The sequence below is a fragment of the Gopherus evgoodei genome, chromosome 1 (genome assembly GCF_007399415.2).
Source record: "Gopherus evgoodei ecotype Sinaloan lineage chromosome 1, rGopEvg1_v1.p, whole genome shotgun sequence".
NCBI lineage: Eukaryota > Metazoa > Chordata > Testudines > Testudinidae > Gopherus > Gopherus evgoodei.
In genome coordinates this window covers 273516883-273540814 of record NC_044322.1, presented here as the reverse complement: position 1 = coordinate 273540814, position 23932 = coordinate 273516883, and the positions used below count along the sequence as shown (strand labels likewise).

The following is a 23932-nucleotide window of genomic DNA, read 5'->3' as shown; positions in this document are numbered from 1 at the left end:
CAGTGGAATCTCTGTGTCATACCCCTAGCCACACTCCTGAAGAGGCAGCCTCTGACACAGCAGAGTGTTTCTCATATGCAGCCACCAGGGGCTTTTCTTGCAGCTACAGCCTCTTGGGTGGCTGGAGGGGGGGCAAAGCAGTAGCCCACTAGCCCCTCTCTGGGGACACAAAAGCTGGAGGAGCAGGCAACCAGTGAGTTTCCCACCTTCTCTGAGTTGCGGTCGGGTTGGGCTACAGTCCTGTGGTGGCAGGCGGCAGGCTCCAGCTAGGGGCTTTGGGCTCCATTCCCTGAGTTCACCACCCCTCCCATCACCTCTGGCCTCTGCTGCCATTCCTAGTGCCCCATTGCCCCTGGCACCCGCTGCCTTGATACCCACCTCCCCATCCAGGGCTCAATTTGTCCCCAGGATTGCCAGGTATGAGTAAATCTGCTGTGAAAAGTGATATTTGTATGTTTGCTAATACCACTTTTCACAGCAGACATAGTAGTTAGCAAGTCTAAAAAAAAAAAAAAAACCAACCAAAAAAGCAAAAGAAACAATAAGAAAAAAGACAAGAACATGCAAAGCACCTTATTTGTATTCCTATTCTATTTAGGTGCAGTAAAGAATAAAGACAACATTACATTATTTTTATTATTGAGTCTGTGAGAAAAAAAAATTCCTCCATAAATAAATTACGATTTGGATATGTATATGTGCATATTCATTTGTGTTTCCTAAAGTTAATTAAGTATGTTAGGAAAAATTATCAGAGGCCATCAAAAAATTTGTTGTGAGAACCCCTAGACTAGATCCTTAAATGTACAGAAAAAGCCTAACCAGATTGTTTATCATTGGCTGTGGCACTCTCATCAGATTACATAGGCTAAACAGGGTCAGAGTTGGATGGAAGACCTTTAAATGAAAACCGGCAAACAGCAGGAAGTGCTGAAGCATCACAGGGCACACTTTTCCAAGTCAGTACTGTGTTAGTGTCCCAATACCGTGCTGCCATCTTTCAGATAAAAGCAAGGCCCTTATTGCTTGGTAGTTATACCGAGAAAGCATTTTAGTTAGAGTAGAGGATATTGAGGATCTGTCCAGGGCAATGGGCCTAATAGGTGTAATTGCATTCTTTTGACCTAAAATTCCCATGTGATTTCTTTTATGTCAGATTCTTTATCTGGTGTCTTGATCTGTTTGGATCTGAACACTGCTGTGTAGTGTTAAATAGCTGCTACATTCCACATCAGTGGTAGATGAAGTAGTGCTGGCATATAGTATACAGAGCCCACACTTCCAGGACCCTGAGTGCCCTCAGTGGGGCTTTGCGCTTCCATCCCTCAGCTCATTTAAGTTATTTCCCCCCACAGCCTGGTTACTATACAAAGCAAAACACATCATTTTACACAACTCCAAACAAAAGATGCACCAATGTTTGGAATGGAGCATGTAATTAAGCAAAAGAAAACAGAAGCTGAATATCTGCAAAAAAGTTGTGAGTGGCAAGAGCTGTTAGGCTGTGGTAACCTTGATGTTGGGGGTCATTTAAAACTCTCTGAGTCAATCAATATCAACCCACATTACAAATTCAAAAACTGTTTATTTAGCATTACTAGCTTAAAATACAAATGTTAACAATTAAATGCACAATAATATACTGTTTTTATGTAAAATAAAGGCCATGCAAAACTGCCTTCTTTAAAAAAATATAATATCTACTTAAAGTACTTAAACACTTCAAGATAACTAGAGAGAAACATACTACAAGTTGTTTTTAGTGTTCTTTGTTAAATTGTACAGACTTTACAAGTTAATTTGGTGCTGGCGAAAGATGCTAGATTAGCAGCACTGGAGACTCATCTCTACTTAATCCACAGACCAAATACACCATCGGTGCAAGCTTCCGACCATCACCTCCTGTTACTGATCTGGAAATGCCACCTGTATGGGTGAGCAAGCAGGTCAGTCTCCATGGCTATTTGAACCTTAGGCCTCTTGACTAAAACATCACAAAAAACCACTGCAATTGGCTGGGAACAAGTATGCCACTGGGAAATAGTCTGGAACCCTAAATTCACATGGGTCCACCAGATGACATATTTTGGTTACTAACCGCCGTCTCAATTTGAACCAAGTGGTAAACATCATAGTGGTTTTGTTTTTTTGTTTCATTTTTTTTTACAACAAAGTGTAGGTAAATAAAGCTATAAAGCAAACAGGTCTGGAGATGAAAACCCTTCCTCAGAAGAGTACGACGTCAATTATTACTTTGGCAGGAACAGACCCAATCTTTGGCAGAGCTCATGAAGAACCACCAGTCTCCCTCTATTACTGAAAAGTTATCAAGCATTTTCCTCCTGTATATGACAGAAAGAGCTTTTCTTATTGTACTAAAGATTTATTGCAAAAGACAGCATCTTGAATACCTTCAGAGGGACAGCCACCAAACTTTAAAATACTCAATCCTCTTTTGCTAGAAATTCTGTTCTGGACAGAGATTTTCACTGTTTAAGAATAGTGAAGCGGGGGAGGGGATAAAAGAATAAGCAGCCCCAACCTGAATGATTGGGAGACAAAAAGTTTGGCTGAAAGCTAGGTCTGTTTCTTGCAGGGGAGACTGTGCTGGCAGGCAATGATGTGTCTCCCTTGCCCTGTAATGATCTGTGTCTGTCTGAAGATGCAAAGGCAGCATGGTCCATTAACCAACTCAACTGCAGTATCAGGAAACAGAAATCCTGACCTTCTGCCTAGGGAGCAGTTCAAGGGCACAGCCAGCAGTACTGATAAGGAGGTTTGATATGCTATCCAATAGAGGGCAGTGGTGCGCGCGCGCGCACACACACACACACACACACACACACACACACACACACACACACACACACACACACACACACACACACACACACACACACACACACACACACACACACACACGCGCTAGTTGATCCCCTGGCCAAAGGAGCACTTGCCTTTGCTCAACCAGCAGAGAAAACTAACTGCACATGAGCAGATCTTTGCACAGACCCAAATGTGATTGTTTTTTAAAGACACCAGGTGCCAATACCTACTATGGAACTAAGGTGGGAAAGGGATGAGGAACACCCTAAATCAGTGCATCTAAAGTCATGCTGCATCATAACCAAATGAAGTCACAAAAACATTTGTAGGGCAGGCACAAATATCACTCAATGTTTTAGTTTCTGGTTTTTAATAAGCAAAATTATCCCAAACACAGACACTGGTGTCCTGCCCTTGGTTCACAGGACTTCGGAATATAAAGACCAAAAAAATAATTAGAAAAACACTGGATGCTTGAATATAACACTGGGTCACACTCCAAGATAACTATTTAGCACACACAGTAGCTGTGAAGTCAGATAGCATGAAAACTATGTATGGGATAGGCAAAATAAAAATGTTAAAATAAAGCTTTTAGCAGTATTACTAACACTACTTAGTCTTATTAAAATGAGAAGAATCTTAAAAATCAAACAGACTTAAATCAATTATACTATTCCAATTTCAGCTCTGACAGCAAATAAGCTTGATTACTTATTTTCTCTTTCAGTCATTTTTACTTCTTGGTTCTCAGGCACCAGCAAAGTGCTGGTGACTTTGGGTTTCCAACAATGACAGGGAAGGCTTAACCTTCCCAATACAGCTGCTTTTGATTGACTTTAAAAAGTCTCAAAAATATTTCTCTCCATATTAATTTTTATAAACACTTTCTGCATCCCCAACCCCAACCAAAAAACCCCAGGACAAAACAGAAATTGGAGTCTGCACTAGTTGGCAGTGACCCCTTTAACTCATGAATGCAGTAGATATGATACAAGGAAAGGGGTGGGGATTTCAGCCAAAGAATGCTATAAAGAAACCGAAATGCAGCAGTGAATAAGAGAGAGACAGATTATGTTGTTCACAGTTCAAAGTCACGCCATTTGGGATTTTCAAAGGCACAAAGGGTGATTAGGCACCTGAAACATTGGAAGTTGGGGGCGTGACTCCCTTTCTGCCTTTGGAAATTTCTCCTGCACAGTGTGAAGAACTAGGCTGAATGCTTCAATCAGCCAAGAAGTGGAACACTAGCCACAAGCCGGAGACACTCATTGCTCTCACAGTATGGTTCATTAATGGTACGTGTAATTTAAAACATTGTTTAAAATCCTTTGGCTGGTAGCAGGGGTCTGCGCAATGTGTTCTGCTCTGAAACAAAGTTCTTAGTAAGAGGATAGAAGGAAAGAGTAGGACAATTGTAAATACTATCTCTGCATTATATTTGCCACCAGCTTTTTACACAGTCCCTGAACTATTTGCTCTCCTTGTCCATGTATCTTTATTCCCCCCAAAGCCCAACTGCCTTTTTAACAGCAATTTGTGGCCTAGCAGCCTCTCTCTCAACTCATTTTCATTTATTGAAGCTATGGACTTGATTCACCACTGAGTTAGTCCACTTCTGAGCTGGTGAAACTCCACTGAGATCAGCAGTGACATAAAACCGGAGTGACACACTGGTGAATCTCTCTTAGTCCCAAATGCCTCTCTTCATGCCCCTCCCTCTCTGCCCCATCCCAACAGAGTGCATGATTATGTTTGTCCTTCCTCCACTGATTTTCTCCTCCCCTTCCACGTTGTATGCGTGTGTTCCAGTGATGAGGCCCCACTTTTGGAAGGAGGGTCTCAGCTACAATATCATCAGAAAGATCCAGCCAAAATGTGGCTCTGGACAATTAGCCTCCTCAGCCATACCCCAAGAACTGTGACCATGTATCACATACAACACTTTGCACAACAATGCACTGTACTGAGGTTAACAACAGAAGCCTTTGGGAGGTAGAGAAGTATTATTATCTCCATTTTAGACTGGGAGGGAGACTGAGGTTAATTGACTTGGCCAAGGCCACACAGCAGATCAGTGCTAGAGCGAGATTAGAATTTGAGAGTTCTGGTCTCCTGATCTTTGGTTCAGTCTAGAATTTGCTGCTTCTCTGGGAGTTTTGCTTCCAAGCTCACATTCAGAGAGGGGAAAATATGAGTTTGTGGGGTCTCTGCAAATCTGACTGATGGGTTTAGCAGGGTTTCGTTTGGGTTTTTTTTTGCGCCTATGAAAGTGACAGGTGGTGCGCACCCAAGTATCACCAGGCCCCTACCCCTCACTGCATCCCCTTATCCTCCATAAATACTATGGCACCTAAAATACACTTGTAGATATGCTAATTCTATCATATGCAATGAGATGGGCATTGACCCACAGATCCCTGCACCCTTCACCCCTGTCAAGAATTTCCTGGGGGAGGGGCATTTGGTACCACAGACTTGTGTATATAATTACTGGTTATTGAGTCACACCTACCCTCATGCTTGATACAACCATATGATCCAGAATCCTTTGGTTGCCTTTTATGTTTCTGCTCTTTAGCCAACCCACACTATAATGCCTTACTGGATATACTGTGTAAGAATCTGATCCTAGTTTTGAAGGCTGGGAGTCCTATATCCAATAAATCTGAGCCCATTCAAATCAGATAGACTGAGACTGGGGTAAAGCACCATCAGGGACCCAGGGACCAGCCAAAACAACGGGGCCCCAAATCTGCTTGAGTCCAGGCCAGTGAGTAGTGCGAGAGGTAAACCTTCAGGTACTCTTCAGAGCAAAGGGCCCAGTTCAGCCACTCTGTTCAATCCAGTCTTAATTCACCACTGATTACTCTGGGGTTTGAAGGAATGTGAGGGTGACATAAGAAGCCATTTTCTAAAAGCTAACAGGCAACAGATGCTCCTTACCTCTAACCTAAGCAAATATTCAGTTGCTGACAATACATCGTAACTGATTACTCACAGAAGGCTTAACAGTAAAACAAACCACTCCATCCACTACTCCAGATTGGTAGGCAGTAAAAACAGCCACCTGAACTGAAGCAGAGCGATGACCATTTTGTGTATGCAAGTCTGGTCACACACACCCCACCTCACCCACTCTACAATCTGCATCCCAGATTCAAAATATAGAGTTCCTGACATTTTAAAGCCGTGCTGCAATATTCCTCAAGGGAACATACATTGTCTGAGGCCCCAAAGATGAAAACGAGGTCTTGGGACGATCTGTGTCTCTGCTAGATCCCACACTCACACACCTACCCAGCATGCAATGATTCCAGAAAGGAAGGAGAGAAAACATTGTCACTTATTTGGCTATTTTCCTGGATGGGGGAGAGGTCACCAAGCACAACAACGATAGTGTCAAAATGGGCTTGATGTCATTCCATGCCTTGCCTTTCACAGTTCCCCACTCCTCTGGCTCTCCAGCCACTCCCTCCTTATCTCCGCAATCTCCTGACCATACCAGTTGTGTAGCTTGGAGAAACAGGCTGTCTCCGGAGACACAGGGCTTTCCTGCCCAGTCAAAGAGAGGCCAGTGGCGAGTGCTCCGCATCCACTGCCAGCTGCCAAGCGCCGGCGAGGAGGCAGGGGCGGGGGTTTGGGACACCCCCCATCGTGATCAGAGCAGGAGGTCCCTGCAGGGATGTAACCACTGCCCCATGTGGAGTAACCGTTCTCCAAGATGGGAGGCTGTTCCTGGACAAGTGCCATAGCAGGACTGGACAAATGCCTTTTTCTGCCAGATGACGACTTCCTTGGAGATTTGTGGCAGGCAGCCAAGCTCTTACGGGCATCCTCCAGCTGCTTCTCCAGCTCTCTCACCACCAAACGCATGTAATCAAAGCTGGCTCGCGAAAGCACCTTCACCCATCCCTCCATGGTGGCCTGGCAGTCAGCCACCAGCACGTAGGCTTTGGCGCCAGCGTCATCAAAGCGGATGGCAAAGGCAAATTCCTCGGCAGCCTCGCACAGTTCCACGGTGCAGCCCTCCAGCACAACAAGCCCCAAAGGGTCCCGGCTCTCACGATCTTCAAAATAGAACAGCAGGTTGCCCTTGAGGATGAACCAGCGACGGTGGTAGGAAGTGGTGTGGTGGTGGTGATGGTGGTGCCGCTCGACACGCTTATGGAGGAAGCCGGCATGGTCTGTTGGAGAGTCACATGTGGCATAATGCGCCACACTTCGCTCGTTCAGCTTCATTGTCCTGGCAGGGCAAAGAAAGAGGTGGCAAGGGAGCCAGTTCAGTGCAAGGAACAACTCCTGCTCTGGAACAGACTATTAAGCCAGTTAGTGCAGTGTCCAATCTTCTCAAGTAGCAGCCCCCACTTAATATTGAAGAGGAAGGTGTAAACCCCCCACACTGCACCTTACAAAGCAGTACTAGACCCTGGGAGAAACTTCATCCTGATTCCAGCAAATAATCGTCATGATGTCTTTTGTACAATGTTTAATACTAAGTGTCAGTGCAGATGTTGGGCCAGATCATCAACCAGCATAAAAGAAGCACAGCTCCTCTGAAGTCAGGGGAGCTGTGCCAGTTTACACCAGCTGAAGATCTGTGGCCTTTTATTCTGTTTTATTCAAACAAATGATGACTTCTTTAAATGTCTGTGAATTTCACTATTTAGTTGAATATCCTGCAGCAGTGAATTCCACAAATTAATTGTGCGTCACTTAAGAGGTATTTCCCCTTTATTCCTTTTACATCAGTTGTCTCTTAATGCCTCCGAATGCTCTCCTACTCTAGTATTATGGGACAGGATAAACAGAAGACATCTTTCAAACTGAGCAATGTCTGTTACCTCCCCTCTGCAGCAAATGCTTCCCCTGTCCTCCCACTTGTCACCAACAAGATCAGCAGCAGCCCTCCGCCCAGTCTCCTTCCTTCAACGCAGTAGCCTAGCTTGCTCAGAATGTGGACAGGATCGGAGATGGGGGCAAGGAGATACCATATCTTACCAGCTATGATGGTCAGACTGCAGCTCACTGGCCTCTTCCCTGAACAGGCTTGGTCTTTGACAAGAGTCCACAGTGCTCCATCCTTCTGCTCACCACGTCCAGTCAGAGGGAAGGTACCAAAGAGAAGGTCACAGAGACCAGGGCACCAGGGAACTGAAACACAAAGTCACATCATTCAGATATATATTCTCCATCATAAAGTCAACAGAATGAACCTGAGCAGAGTTCACACTAATGGCAAGGCTGAGTACAAGATTACCTGAACCACACTGTCAGGACCTGCCGAGCTCAGACACTCAGCCATTGGGTGAAAAGGGAGTTCCAGTCTAGATGGAAATACTGAACTGACCCCAACGCAGCCTTGTGTGGTCCAGTACTGCCAGTAGCTGATGGAAGAATGGATTTTAAACTGTTTTCCTTTGAAATATATATGCAACTCAATTCTCAAGGCTGGAAATAGATTCTGTGGTTGATTCTGGATCCTGAACAGCTTTTTTTGTTTACAGAAGCATTTCCATTTACCATCTGCAACCCTGTACTGTGCAATCCAACACACAGTATACAGTGGATCATACAGAACAATGTTATGAGTGCAGTCCTTTTACTTTTCTAGCCTGCTGGCACATGTTCTCCAGCTAAAACTTAGGACAAAGAAATGCACAAAACAGGATGAACTGGATTATAAACCATGACTTTCACCTCCACCCAATCAGCATTCCGGATTCCCCTCCCAGGGCCACCCAGAGGATTCAGGGGGCCTGGGGCAAAGCGAGGGAGCTGCGGCGCTTGTACTCACCCAGCAGCGGCCCAGGTCTTCAGCAGCATTTTGGCAGCGGGGGGCCCTTCAGTCGCTCCACGTCTTCAGCAGCACTGAAGGGCCCCCTGCCGCAATGCCGCTGAAGACCCAGACTGCCACTTGGCCCTCTGGGTGGCCCTGTCCCCTCCTCCTACATTCCTGCCCTGTCAATTAGACTATAAAATCCCCCCACCCCCAAATATTCCAAAGTGTTCCTCCCTAGGCTGTGCTCTTCAGGCAGGGACACAGGGCCTAGTTCTCCTCTCACTTCAGTTGGAAGTGATTCCATTGACCAGTGTAAGTGAGAGGAGAAACAAGCCCTGCTTTTTCATGGGTGTATGGACAGCACATAAATCGTGGGTGCCACTGGAATACATTAATACACAGTAAGTCTTCATTATCCTCCCGCAATGTCCTGAAACCCTCCATGTCACCTAGGGTATATCTGAGAACTCTGGAAATAAACCCTCTTGGATTTTGTACAAGGGACCTCTTTAGAGTATATCCCCACTCTTGCTCACAATACAGGCACCAGAATCTCTCTGCATTTTCCTCAACCTCTGACCATTCACAAATCAACACCCTTAACTCTTCAAGGGTCCCGAGTCCCAACAGCAGAGAAACATTTATACAGAAGGCTGAGCCATACAGGAAAAATTCCATATTGTGCAGGGACTTTGTTTTTATTTGTCTGCAAAAGGCCTGGCACCTTTTTGCTGTTACGTACACAAAAAGAACAATCATCTTGTTCACATAAAGGATGTGGTTACCTCTGGGTGGCTGGTAGGAGCAGCCAGTTTTCTAAGCCCATGATTCCAAATGCAAATGGGAAGGCTCACAGAAAGGGAAGTTTTGCTGTTTCAATACTCTTTTCCCAGAGAAGTGAAAATCTAAAAAGGGAGTGGGGGAGGAGGGAGGATTTCCATGCACAAAAGAGAAGATCAATGTACAGCAAAGTAAATATATTAGGCCAGATTTTCAGCTGGTATAAACTATCATAACTCCATTAAAGTCAATGGAGCTATGCCAGTTTATACCAGCTAAGGATCTGGCCTACTGGTGTTGTGCCTGTGTATTTATGTTAGTTGAGTTACACTGGTTTGATGCCAGTGAACAACAAAGAATCAGGTCCTCTGCTCTTAAAACAAGATTAACAATGAAAATAATCAATGATGGTGCACACATCACTTTGACTTCAAGGGCCTCAGAACTAGACTCTCTGGCTACAAGCTGGCGACCACCCACACCAAGCCCACAACTTTTAAAGATTCTATAAAGAAAAATCAGAGCTTTGTTTGAAGCAGGCTGCAGACACATGTGCTCAGAGCTCCAGCCTAGCGCAAAGATACTGACAAGCTTTAAAAGGGACAATGTTTCAGAGTATGCTAAAGATGCCATGACTGGACTGCGATCTCTAAAAATTGGTCAAAATTCATCCACCATATAGTAAAATAATTCATGCATCAAACCTAATGTCTAAAAACCACACATTAAAAGATTGCAAAGTGCTCCTGTACTACTGTAATGGGGGCCACATAAGTACCCAAAATAGAAATACAGAACCTGCAATCTTAATGACAACCAATCAGCATATGCAACCCAGCTATCAGTTCTTGCAGCACCGCCCACAAAGTGACCAGCAGCAAATTAGTGCTCACTTCTGAGGACTCTACAATAAACAAGCTAGCGCACGCAGTCCCACTGTTCATACACAGCCCCACAAACGACTGCCTTCAACCTACTGGAGAGACAAAGTGGGCAAGGTCATGTCTTTTATTGGACCCCCTTCTGTTGGTAGGGTGACCAGACAGCAAGTGTGAAAAAGCAGGACAGGGGGTGGGGGATAACAGGAACCAATATAAGAAAAAGACCCAAAAAACGGGACTGTCCCTATAAATTCGGGACATCTGGTCACCCTATCTGTTGGTGAGAGAGACATGCTTTTGAGCTTGCACAGAGAAGCTTGTCTCTCTCACCAACAGAAGTTGGTCCAATAAAAGACATTACCTCACCCACCTTGTCTCTCTAATACCCCGGACCAACACAACTACAACTACACAGCCTCCAGCCTGGTTGTTCCAAATGATCCTACAGTAACAAATTGTGACGCTGGAAGGCCAGGTGCCAGCTCTTGCCAAGGTTGCAGCCATTAGCTAAGATCAGACCAGCTCATTTATGTCTTAGGTCTGGTCTAAACTACAAACTTCTGTCTGTATACCTATGTTGCTCAGGAGTGTGGAAAATTCACACCCCTGAGTGATGTAGTTATACTGACCTAATCCCCAGTGCAGACAGCGCTAGGTTGATGGGACGGCTTCTTCCATTGCCATAGCTATCACCTCTCTGGAATGGGGAGTACCTACGCCAGCAGAAGAAGCTCTCCCATCAGCACAGATAGTGTCTTCAACAAGTGCTACAGTGGCACAGCTGCACCAGTGCAGTGCTGTAACCGTAGACAAGTGTTTAGTGTTGCTCAAAATAGATATTAGTCTACTAAGAATGTATTTAGTGTTTAGACTCTAAAGAATGTATGTAAATTGCTGTATGCATTAATCTTATCTGTAATGTCTCTATTCCAGGCTGTAAGGAAATGTGTAGGTTTTGCTTTGTAACTTTGAAAATGTTTGCTCTAAACTTGTGAACTCAGATGGGGAAAGTGCCCCCCTTCCCCCCCCCCCATCCAGAAGAACCATCAAAAATCAGATGGGCCATCAAGGACCATCACAATACCAAGGACTGGTGAATGGCCCTATTGCACCCTGGAAATGCTCCAGCAAGAAAGCTTGTCTTACCGTCTTGGAGGCTGAATGAAGGAAATAAAATAAAGTCACAGGAAAATGTTCCATCTCTTTTCTATTTGAACTCTCACAAGGCCAGAGACACTAAACTGAAGCCAGAGATCCCAGGGTTTACCCCTGGGTGGATCTGCGCCCCCAAAAGACATTTTGAACTGACAGATCTCTACAACTCTGTCATTCTTAGGATTTAGATTGCAATTCATTTATGTGCCTGTTTGCTTGCTTTAACCTGTAAATGACTCTCTCGTTTATTTTTCCTGGTTTATAAACCTCTAGATAGTTTATTACAGGACTGGCTACAGGCATTGTCTTTGTCTAGGATACCCACTGATCTGGGGTAAGTGACTGGTCTCTTGGGACTGGGAGCAACCTGAATATTTTGTGATTTTTAGTGTAACTCAGCTGTTCTCAACCAGGGGTCCAAGGCCCCCTGGAAGGCCCCAAGCACATTTCCGGGGGTCTGCCAAGCAGGGCCGGCATTAGACTCTCTGGGGCCCAAGAAGAAAGCAGAAGCCATGCTGCCCCGAGCCCTGCCACCCGGGGCCAAAGGCAAAGCCTGGGCAGCTTCGGTGTGGGGCTATGAGCAATTGCCCTGCTTGCTACCCCCTAATGTAGGCCCTCACTTTTATATGCAGAAAAACAGTTTTTGTGGCACAGGTTGGCACTTGAGTTTTTCTAGCACGTTTGGTGGGGGGGCAGGGTTCAGAAAGAAAAAGGTTGAGAACTCCTGGTGTAAGCGACCATTTATCACTAAGTCCAGCTTCCCTGGATGACAAGATAAACTGGAGAATCTAAGGGAACTGTCGTCTGTGACTCCATGGTCAGACTGTTACAGTGATCCAGGGGTTCACATTTGTCACTGGCTTGGTGCAATCTAACTATAGAACCTACCCCCAGTTTGGGCTGTCTACCCTGTTTTGACAGTCTGCTCTGTCACTCCAGACACCGTGACACAAACAACCGCCTACTACCCCAGCCCTCATGCCGCTGAAACAACAGATCATGGCATGCAGCCGCCATGCTCACAAACATTCCTACAATAACACAGAACCGCAAGGAATTCCTCTACTCACACAGAGCCGTCAGCGTGCAAAGCCCCAGCACTCATGAGCGTTCTTTCACTAACAAACTTGCAGAGAGTGTCCAATGCCCCATAGCCACCCTACAACAAACCGGTGTGTTCAGCCCAGCACTTCCAAACACACAAGCCATCACATATACTGCCAATGCCCCGAATGCCCCCTTCCCTCAAGTACCCCCACTGCACTCGGAGGTCACTGTACATTCCTCTCTGCTGTATACATTTCCCACTTTTCCTGCCTCTTTTCTAGCAGCTTTTCAAGAGGAGATTTTCGCAAACTAACCTGAGCCACAGACCATCCTTTTTCCTAAAAGCTGTTCATTTCTAATTTCCCCTGCTGCTGTTGAAGAATTAGAGCCAGAATGAGACCTTTTCCTGCTACCACTCTGCATCACAGTTTGTGCCACTATGCAATCTGTAGCTATGACGATAACTGTAATGTCACAAATGTATTACTTCAGCCACCCCTTCAGGGTTAAGCACCTTAATGGGGGAGAAAGCTGTCTGGTGTAAACACAGTTCTAGCTAATTAGAATTTTAAAGTTAATTTAGTGCTAGCGAAAAGCACTGGATTTTCAGTGGAGGGGTTCATAGATTCTAAGGCCACAAGGGACAATTGTGATCTGACTCCTGTATAACACAGGCCAAAGAACTTCCCAAAATAATTCCTAGAGCAGATCTTTTAGAAAAAACATCTGATTGTGATTTTAAAATCATCACTGATGGAGATTCCACCTTGGTAAATTATTCCAATGATTAATTACTCTCACTATTAAAAATGTACACCTCATTTCCAGTCTGAATGTGTCCAGCTTCAACTTCCAGCCATTGCATCATATTATACTTTTTTCTACTAGATTGAAGAGCTCCTTATTAAATATTTGTTCCCCATGTAGATACTTTTACACTGTAATCAAGTCTGTAATTCAAAAAGAATTTGAAGAGCAACTAGCAAAAGACACAAAAACTAACACCAATTTTTTTCAAGTAGATCAGAATCAGGAAGCCTGTCAAACAATCAGTGAGGCCACATGACGATCACCATGCTAAAGGAAAAGCTAAATCAGGGGTTCTCAGACTGGGGGTCAGGACCCCTCAGGGGGTTGTGAGGTTATTACATGGGGGGGTCGCACGCTGTCAACCTCCACCCCAAACCCTGCTTTGCCTCCAGCATTTATAATGGTGTTAAATATATAAAAACGGGTTTTTAATTTATAAGGGGGGGTCACACTCAGAGTCTTGCTATATGAAAGGGTCACCAGTACAAATGTTTGAGAGCCACTGAGCTAAATGAATTCTTTGCCTCAGTCTTCACTGATTTACCCCTTCATGTAACACCCTTTGTTCCTATTTGTAGCTTCTAGCTGTAATCAAATTCATATTGTTTGCTTGCATGCTGTTTACCAAGTGATCTAGTTCTCTTTGTTATTTGCTTCTACCCTGTTCTCTTGGAATCATAGAATATCAGGGTTAGGAAGGACCTCAGGAGATCATCTAGTCTAAACCTGTGCTTAAAGGGGGACCAATCCCCAATTAAATCACCCAACAGATTTTTACCCCATATCCCTAAACAGCCCCCTCAAGGATTGAACTCACAACTCTGGGTTTAGCAGGCCAATGCTCCAACCAGGACCGGTGCTAGGGGTTTGAACGCCCTAGGCGGACGGCAATTTCACCGCCCCGTGCGCTGGTCCTGCGGCTCCGCTGGAGCTACCGCTGTGGTGCCTGCGGAGGGTCCGGTGCTCCGGGGCTCCGGTGGAGCTGCCGCAGTCGTGCCTGCGGGAGGTCCACCGGAGCCGTGCGAGCAGCCGACTGTCCGCAGGCACCACTGCGGCAGCTCCACCGGAGCCACGGAGCACCAGACCCTCCGCAGGCACCACTGCGGCAGCTCCACCGGAGCTGCCTGCCGCGCCCTCCAGCAAAATGGCGCCCATCATTTATTCTGGCGCCCTAGGCGATTGCCTAGGCTGCCTAAATGGTAGCGCCGGCCCTGGCTCCAACCACTGAGCTATCTCCCCCCCCACTTTCATTATTTGCTACTTCCACAATTTTTGTGTCATCTGCAAATTTTATCAGTGATGAGTTTATATTTTCTTCCAGGTCATTGATAAAGATGTTAAGTAGCGTAGGGCAGCAGTTCTCAACCAGGGGCCCAGTGCACCCCAGAGGATCACGAGCAGGTTTCAGGGGGTCAGCCAAGAAGGGCTAGCATTAGACTCTATGAGGCCTAGAGCAGAAAGCCCAACCCTGAGCCTGAGCCCAAGTCCCGCCATCCAGGGCTGAAGCCAAAGCCCAAGCAACTTAGCTTCACAGGGCACCCTGTGGCATGGGGCCCTAAGCAGTTGCCCTGCTGGCTACACCCTAATGCTGTCCTGGGCTTGTATATACAGAAAAACAGTTGTGGGGGCACAGGTAGACTATGGACTTTTTATAGCTTGTTGGGGGGAGGGGGTGGCTCAGAAAGAAAATGTTTGAGAACTCCTGGTGTAGAGCCAAGAACTGATCCCTGTGGGTCCCCACTAGAAACACACCCACTTGATGATGATTTCCCATTGACAGTTACATTTTGAGACCTATCAGTGAGCCAGTTTTTAATCCACTTGTGTGCTGTGTTAAATCCCATCACTCTCCTTTTCTAACCAAGACATCACCCAGCACCAAGTCCGGGGCCATATAGTATGTTATGAAATCCTGGCAGCTCCACTGAAGTCAACAGGAAATTTGTCATTGACTTCAACCGACCTGGAATTTCACCCTGGGAGCCTACTGTACTAGGGCCTCAAGTTTGGGAGATTCCAGGACATTCAGCCCTGGAGCTCTTTGCTGAGACCACCAGCATTGGGGGGGGAAATAGGCTCCTCAGCTAGGGCCTGCTATGACGCCAATCCCCCAGCCACTGGCTAAGCCTGATTGAAGCAGGAGGGGCTGTAACAGCCCAAGCTGTTGGGGGAGGAGGGTCCCCCTGGTTCTAGCAAAGGGGGGCGCTGTGCTCCTCCCCACTGGCCTTTCCTGGAACCCCCGCCCTTTGGGAACCGACCGGAGGCATTTCACACAGGCCACTAGCCGCAGGCTGGCGCGTTCACGCCCCGGGGCTCCTGGGACGCCTCTGCCCTCGCCCAGCGGGCTTGGGAGACGGGATCGCAGCTGCACGGGCTGTCTGGCCGGCTCGCTGTCCCTGTCCCCTAGCGCCAGTGGCTCCAGGGCCGCGGGCCGCCCCAGCGTGTTACTCACCGCCGCCGGCAAAGCCCGTCCCCCTGCCCGCTCCGCTCGGCTCGCTACAAGTTGGGGCAGCTGCTCGGCGCCGCCACGGTACAAAACCCGGAGGGCCGCGCAGCCAGTGGAACAGCTGGGACTCGGCGGGATCCATTTACACAGTCCCGGGCAGAGCCCGGCGCCAGGATTCCGAGCGGATCCGGGTTTTCCACTAGGCTTGAGTTTACAGAGAGGGGCGGCTGGTCTCAGTCCCCCCACCCCCAGGGCCTGGGAGCCACGTAAGAGCTGGACCCAAGCGCTACGCCGCTTCTGATCTGTCTTCATGTCCTTCAAACCTCCCCTTCCCCGCTGACTCTAGATTAGGCTGTGCTTTGACACCGGGCTCCTGCTGCGCGTGTTGTGTGGTCCTGCATCCACGAGCCAAACTTGCACCCAGTTCAGCTGCAGAAAGGGAAAAAAGTTACTTGTCGTGACTCCACAGGCACTTGCATGTGTCTATCCCTATGCAGGTGGGACAGTCCCTAGAGTGGGGTGGGGTCACAGTGCAACTGTCCTTTCCCCACCTTCCACTCCCGTGTATTTCAATGGCGTGAAAGGGCTTTTCCTGCTTTTCTCGCCTAGCGTTCGGATGCGCCCAGACTACATAAAACCACACACCCTGCTGGTTAACTGTAGCGCTGCCTGATCCTGCTGTCCCTTTTTCCACTGCATGATGGCTCTTTTATGTTGCTCCACTGTGTTGGAGCAAAAGGGGATGCTAATTCCTTGCTTCTAGCAACCTCTGTTTATCCGCCCAGTATCAACCCAGCTAATCTTTGCATGTATGTAACCCTACTTAATGCACGTAGGCAAAATACCTAGAAGAAAGGAGAAAGATGTTAGGCGAAATCAACTTATCTATAAAAGGAACTCGATAGACGTATGGATTAATGGAAGCTCTGCACGAAGGGATGTTTGTGACCTAGTGTTAGAGCAAAGGGTCAACTATTTGAACTATTTGCTTATCATCTAGGCTGCTTCCTCCCCACGTACTCAGGATAGACACTAGGCAGATGCATCCTGATTACCCCTAAAGAGGAATGTAAACAATGTATAGGCTAATGGAATGTATGCACGCTAAGTTGTTTGTTACAGAGTATAAGAAGGCTGACTCTGAGCTTGTAAGGTGTGTCTTCTTCCTTTGGCACTAGTCGAGAAAGAGGCACCCGTTCAGCTGACCGAGAATAAAGGTTTGGTACCCGTCTTCCTGTCTTCCGTGCCTCCTTGGGGTAATTGAGTAGCTCCAGGGGGAAACGAGCCTATTTGGCTAACAACTGCCAGAAAGGGGCGATACAGGGTGACCAGATGTCCTGATTTTATAGGGACAGTCCTGATATTCAGGGCTTTTTCTTATATAGGCGTCTCTTACCCCCTATCCCTTGTCCCCATTTTTCACACTTGCCGTCTGGTGACTCTAGAGCCATATAACTGGTGGAGCCAGCTCTGAAGGATACCCCTGGCACAGAGGGGGCTCCCCACTTGGCATAGAGCTATACGAAGGGCCAGCATAGTGGGTGTGCCAAGGAGGGAAAGCCCAGAACTCCAACTATGTTTGGCTGCTGCAATGGCCCAGAACTAAGGCTACAACTTTTTCACTGAGGTCAAGGATGTCATGGAATCCATAAATTCCATTGACCTCCATGACTTCAGCCCTGGCTGGGAGCTGTGGGGGCTCCTGACTGCCATGGGTGGCAGGGGGACCTTGGAGCACCAAGCTGCCGTGGGCAGTGGGGGGACCCCAGAGCTCCAAACCCCCATAGGTGGTGGGGAACCCCAGAGTTTGGAGTGGGTCTCTACAGCTGCCCAGACGCTGCAGACAATGTGTGGACCCTGCAGCTGAGCTCCCCATTTTGTTATGGATATTTTTAGTAAAAGTCATGGACGGGTCAGAGACTTCTGTGAATTTTTCTTTATTGCCTGTGACTTTTACTAAAAATATCCATGACAAAATCTTAGCCTTACTCATAAGGGCCCCCACAACTGCCCTACCTTTCACCAGAATAAGGTTTAACACCACCTTTGCCCTCCCCTGACTCCTAGTGCTGAGATGGAAGAGGGCAGAATTGCAGTCTGCAAAGCAATGATCTAACTCAGGGGTAGGCAACCTATGGCACACATGCCGAAGGCGGCATGCAAGCTGATTTTCAGTGGCACTCACACTGCCCAGGTCCTGGCCACCGGTCTGGAGGGCTCTGCATTTTAATTTAATTTTAAATGAAACTTCTTAAACATTTAAAAAACCTTATTTACTTTACATACAACAGTAGTTTAGTTATATATTATAGACTTATAGAAAGAGACCTTCTAAAAATGTTAAAATGTATTACCGGCACGTGAAACCTTAAATTAGAGTGAATAAATGAAGACCTGGCACACCACTTCTGAAAGGTTGCCAACTCGGGTCTAACTTCTGTGTCAGGACAAACTGCTTCGCCCCATCACTTAGGCCAACTAAGAACTCACCAGAGGCATTGTTCATCATCCAAACCAAAATAAATTCTTAACTGTAAAAAAAAAAAGTGTTTACCTCTTGAGCATCCTGCTTTTGGAAGCAGAAGCACTGGATGTTCCCATGAATAGCTATTCTCACGGTATTTCTGTTATGGATGAAACTAGAGAAGTGCCAGAGATCTCCAGAGGGGATCTGATCTTGTGAGAGTTCCAGTCTAGTTAAGCATCTGAACTTTTAGAAGGCCAGAAGGGACCATTGTGATCATCTACTAGTCTGCTGATCCTATATAACACAGGTCATATGACTTCCCTGAAATAATTCCTAAAGCACATTTTTTTAGAAAAACATCCAATCTTGATTTTAAAATTGCCAGTAATGGAGCATCCACCACAACCCTTGGTTAATTGTTCCACCGGTCAATTACCCTCATTGTTAAAAGCTTGTACCTCATTTCCAGTTTGAATGTGTCTAGCTTCAACTTCCAGCCATTGGGTCATGTTATACCTTTCTCTGCTAGACTGTGCCTGTTACCAAATATTTGTTCCCAATGTAGACATTGTAATCAAGTCACTCCTTAATCATCTTCTCTGGACAATTTGTGGTTCACACTTGTCAATAGTTGTGCGGCCATGGAGAAAGAAGGTTCCCAAACCGTGTTTAATTGTCCTAGAAGATGGAGACCCTCAGGATGTGAGACAGACCCCTGAAAATCATGCCCAGTGAATTTAAAGACAGGTGGTTGCTGCAGTTACCACACTGTTCATGTAGCTGGTCTCTGTCATGTAACCCAAGGACCCTAATTATACAAGTCTACAGATTGGGGTTCCCGGTTCCCTGCATGGGACTTGAGTCCCCTCTTCCCTGTCACCAAAACAATCAGAACCCAGTCACAGCAGATATACCACAAGCACAGCACATTGTTATGTGAGACTCAATGTCTGCTTCTGCCCTTTCTGAATTCAATTATGTAATGTGCAGGTCATATTATTGGATCAAGTACTGCTGCGGCTCCCATTATCTCTGCAGTATCTGGGTAATTTATTAATAAATAATAATATTTTGCACTTCTCTAGATCCTTCCATATTGGGATCTCAAAGCAGTTTACAAACATCAGGTAATTAATTAATCCTCACACCCCTCTTGTGAGTTGGGAAAGTGAGTATGGTTTTTTCCATTTTAGGGGGGGCGGAGGGACTGAGGCACGGGAAAAAAAACAGTGTGTTTTTTTTAACTGCACAGTGACATTAATTAAAAATATCTGGGGGGGGGGAGGTTGAGTTTTTTTTTTTCCAAAATAATTCCAGTGCTGATGACGTACTTGCCTGACAGAGCTGGAGACTGCAGTCCTCTGTTTATTTGCAGAAGAGGGAAGATAAAGACACAGGCTGTTCATGCATCTCACAGACATCCCCTGCCAGTCTGTCCATTTGTCATAAAAAGGAGGTGACAGCTTTAGGTGGAGGTTACGTCTTTATAGCTCTTGATCCTTAGCTTCTCTGCTGAGACTGCCAACAAACAAACTTTGCCCGGATAGCCAATCATCCCATTTGTTTACACTGGGAGGTGCCATATCATTGTATTTCTTCTGTGGAACACCATCATTACATGGCAGCATTTGTTTCTTCACCTTGCTAACTTTTTTACATGCAAACATTAATTGTTGTTTGGTTCTTAGATATGGTTGTGATAAGTACCATAAAATATCACAGACTGACGTCGTATTGTGCCAAAGGATGATGAGGCAAAGCCTGAAATAAATGTGGATTTCTTTAATATTTCTTGAAACACAGGACAGAGCTGGGAAATGGGGATTGTACGACATATTCATATCCCTGCACTAAGCTGCACACATCCCCTAACAAGCACCTGTAACAGTAGGCAGACAGCTGGTTCCTATGACCACTGTCTTTCATGAGGACCGATGTAGTCCCATCATTTCTTTCTGCTTCCCCTTTGTTTTATCCACTTATTGCCTATAGACTTACACTTTGACTGTAAGATCTTTGGGGCTGTGGCTGTCACTATTATATCTATCTGAGGTACTTAGTAGGCTGCCATTATTGTGATATCTGAGCATCTCACAGTCTTTAATGCAGAGGTGGGCAAACTACGGTCCGTGGGCCACATCCAGCCCAGGGGACCCTCCTGCCCGGCCCCTGAGTTCCTGGCCCTGGAGGCTAGCCCCCAGCCCCTCCCCTGCTGTTCCCCCTCAGCCTCAGCTCACTGCACCGTTGTGCAACACTCTGGGTGGCGGGGCTACGAGCTCTTGCCAGCAGCGCAGCTGCAGAGCCGTGCCCTGACCCAGTGCTCTGTGCTGTGCGGTGGCATGGTGGCTGGCTCCAGCCAGGTGGCACGGCTGCCTGTCCTGATGCTCTGGGCGGCACAGCTGTAGTGTCACCAGCCACCAGTGCTCCAGGCAGCACGTTAAGGGGGCAGGGATCACGGGGGTTAGATAGAGGGCAGGGGAGTTCGCGGTGGTGGTCAGGGGGCGGGGTGTAGATAGGGGTTGGGGTGGTCAGACAGGGGAACAGGGGGGCTGAATGGGGGCAGTGGTCCTTGGAAGCAGTCAGGAAGGAGAGGGGGGACTGGATAGAGTGGCGGTTGGCAGTCAGGGGCAGCGGGTCCAGGGGCACTCAGAGGACAGGGAAGGGTGGATGGGGCAGGGGTCCCAGAGGGGCTGTCAGGGGGTGAGAAACAGGGGGAGTTGGATAGGGGGCAGGAGCTGGGCCACGCCTGGCTGTTTGGGGAGGAACAATTTTGGAAAACCAATGTGGCCCTCAGGCCAAAACGTTTGCCTGCCCATGCTTTAACGTATCTGTGATGCTGGCAGACCAGGTGCCAGCTCTTGCCAAGGCTTTAGTCGAGTTCTGACAAATTCATTGCTGGAAACCAATCTTGTTCACCACTGTGTTAAAATGAGTATTGAACCTATAGCAATGTTTTTGGTGTTTAGACTTTATGGAATGTTTGTAAGTTGCTGAATGCATTAATCTCACCTATAATAAGTAACTTTAGTGCCCTCATGGCCAAGACAGAGTCTGCTCTGCAGGCAGCTCTGGCCAAGAGAAGGTGCGCGCAGGAATGCAGCAGGAGAAATCCCTTCCACCCCAGGGGCACCTGTTCCAACCCCCCCAGAGTGAACACACCCACCCACAGGAAAAGTACAATGGATATAACAAAGGGAAGTATTTATTTACAGAGGGATGAGAGGAGAAATACAACAAGAGGAAATATAAGGGGAGCAGTAAAACAGGGCTGCATCCAAGCCAAGGCCCCACAGGCCCAGTGGTAGCACAGTCTGGAAGAACAGACACTGAGCAATATGTCTGCACACAGAGTTCAGGAGTCCTGAGCAAAGTTCCAATCCAGTGGCGAGTCTTGGGTGCTCCTGGTTGTCTTCGGCGCCAGTGAACTTTCCCCAGCAAACCCCTCCGGAGCCCTCTTCTGCCTCTCTGTGCAAAGCCACAGAGCGACCACCTCCCCACTTAACTAGCTACAATCTCCCTCCTTGTTCCCAGTGCAGAGTCACAAGCCCCAGTACTCACAGCCCCATGCAGCTCTGGGCAGCTGTGATACTGGGTCCAGCTCCGGCCTGTCCTTCTCGGGCGATTCCTCCCCGGCACAGTGCTGTTCCTGGCTCCTGTCCTGGGCTGTCCCAGATCAGGCCTCTCCTCCTCAGGCAGGTTCTCCCTGCTTCACTTCTCCAGGGCCTGCTGACTGCCTCTCCCCTTCCTGCAGCTCCAGCGCTGCCCCCTGGAGTTTCCCTCCTTTCTCTTACTCTTCTCCTCCCCTCAGGAAAAAGATTTAAAGGGGCCGTGCTCTCTGAGTAATAGACCTATAACAATGTTTTTGGTGTTTAGCCTTTATGAAATGTTTGTAAGTTGCTGAATGCATTAATCTCACCTATAATATCTTTATCACATACTATAAGGTAATATATAAGTTTTTGCTTTGTAATTGTAAAAAATGTTTGCTTTGAAACTATGAATCCAGTCAGGAGGGATCATCTCCTGTCCACCAAGAAGGCCTGTCAAAACTAAATAGGCCATTGTGTGACATCACAATACAAAGACTTTGTTAATTTGCCCCTTGTACCTATGAAGAGGCTAGATGCAAAAGGATTTGTCCAATCAGCTTGAAACCTGGAAGGAAGTAAAAATAGCTGACAAGAACATTTCTCATCTCTTATGCTGTTTGGACTCTCACAGGGCCAAAGTTATGAAACAGAAGCAGAGATCCCCAAGATCAACCTGGGTTAGCCCTAAAAGACATTCCCAGCTGACGGACTACTATAACTCTGTCACCTTTTGGAACCATAGACTATAACTCATATGTGTATATGTCTGCCTGCTTTAAACTTGTAATAACTCTCATTTCTTTTCTTTGTTAATAAATCCTGAGATAGTTTATTATAGGATTGGCCGCAAGCATCTTTGGTGTGAGATCTAAGACACAAATTGACCCAGGGTAAGTGACTGGTCTCTTGGGACTGGGAAAAACCTGAATATTTTGTGATCTTTGGTGGAGAGCAACCAACTATCACCAACTCCAGCTTGCCTGAGTGACAAGTTAGTCCTCTTGAGCATATACCACCAGTCTGGGGTTTCTGCCCTGCTTCTTTGCAGTCTGCTCTGAGGTTGGCACGTGTGGTCGCAAGCCACTCGAGACAACGGGACAGTATCTATCTTCACAGCATTCCCGGGAGGTATGGAAGAGCCATTTTATAGGTGGCGAACAGAGGCACACATAAGTGCTGGAATTAGGGGTGCTGCCACACTCCTTGGCTTGAAATGACTTCCATTATATACAGGGTTTACAGTTTGGTTCAATGGCTCTGGGTCCCAGTATAAAAATTGTTCCAGTGCCCCTGGAGGCACAGAGAGACTTCAGGTATGTCTAGACAGCTGCGGTAGAGCTCTCCCAGCACTGTAATAAAACCATCTCCGCAAGGGGAATAGCTCCCAGTGCTGTAGCGCTGTCTACATTGCCACTTTACGGCGCTGAAACTTGCATCGCTGAGGGATGTGTTTTTTCACACCTGAGCGAAGTTTTAGCGCTGTAAGTGGCAGCATAGACAACGCCTAATGTGCAGATCTTCAAAGATATTTAGGCATCTATCTGCCATTGTTGTTACCAAAATATCTTTGAGGATCTGGGCCTTGTCCAAGGTCATACAGGAAGTCTAGCAGAGGAAAGAATCGAACATGGGGTCTCTCAGGTCCTAAGCTAGTACTGTAACCACTGGACGATTGCGCATGTGTAGACACAAGGTGAGTATAGGGCCTGATGCAGTGGAACCCTGGTCTCTAAGTTCTACCATATTACAACTATAATACCAGTGCCTTTAGAACCACAATCATCTCTAGAGAAGTAAATACTGTGTGCCCAGGCTGACAACACACCTTTCTTCCCTGGCATTGATCACAGGCTCAGCAATCACACTCCGCGTAAGGAGACCAGACGTCCCGATTTCATAGGGACAGGCTCGATTTTGGGGTTTTTTTTCCTTACATAGGCGCCTATTACCCCCTCCCCCTCCCCAATCCCGATTTTTCACCTTTGCTGTCCTGAGCAGCCAGGCTGCCCGCTCAAGGTTATGACGCTCGTACAGCCTGAGGCCCCACAATGCGGAACCGGGAAGGGGAGGGTTATGGGGAGGGCGTTGTCCTTCTGCCTCCGAGTCCTCCTACTGGGTGCCGGGAACAGGGCCGGCTCTAGCCATTTC

At 47.0% G+C, this 23932-nt stretch overlaps 1 protein-coding gene across 2 annotated transcripts; it reads right to left on the bottom strand.

Moving 5' to 3' along the window:
* Positions 1-1568: 1568 nt before the first annotated feature.
* PHETA2 (PH domain containing endocytic trafficking adaptor 2) lies at positions 1569-16369 on the bottom strand. 2 transcript variants are annotated; one of them, XM_030547652.1, is made up of 3 exons: positions 15734-16369; positions 7828-7980; positions 1569-7072 (listed from the first exon to the last, which is right to left on the bottom strand). In XM_030547652.1, the coding sequence occupies exon 3, from the start codon at positions 7066-7068 to the stop codon at positions 6265-6267; it is 804 nt and encodes a 267-aa protein (XP_030403512.1). In that variant the 5' UTR covers positions 7069-7072; positions 7828-7980; positions 15734-16369; the 3' UTR covers positions 1569-6264. The 2 variants fall into 2 exon arrangements, with proteins under 2 accessions (XP_030403512.1, XP_030403522.1); XM_030547662.1 differs by lacking the exon at positions 15734-16369 and adding an exon at positions 12786-12945.
* Between the last annotated feature and the right edge of the window lie 7563 nt (positions 16370-23932).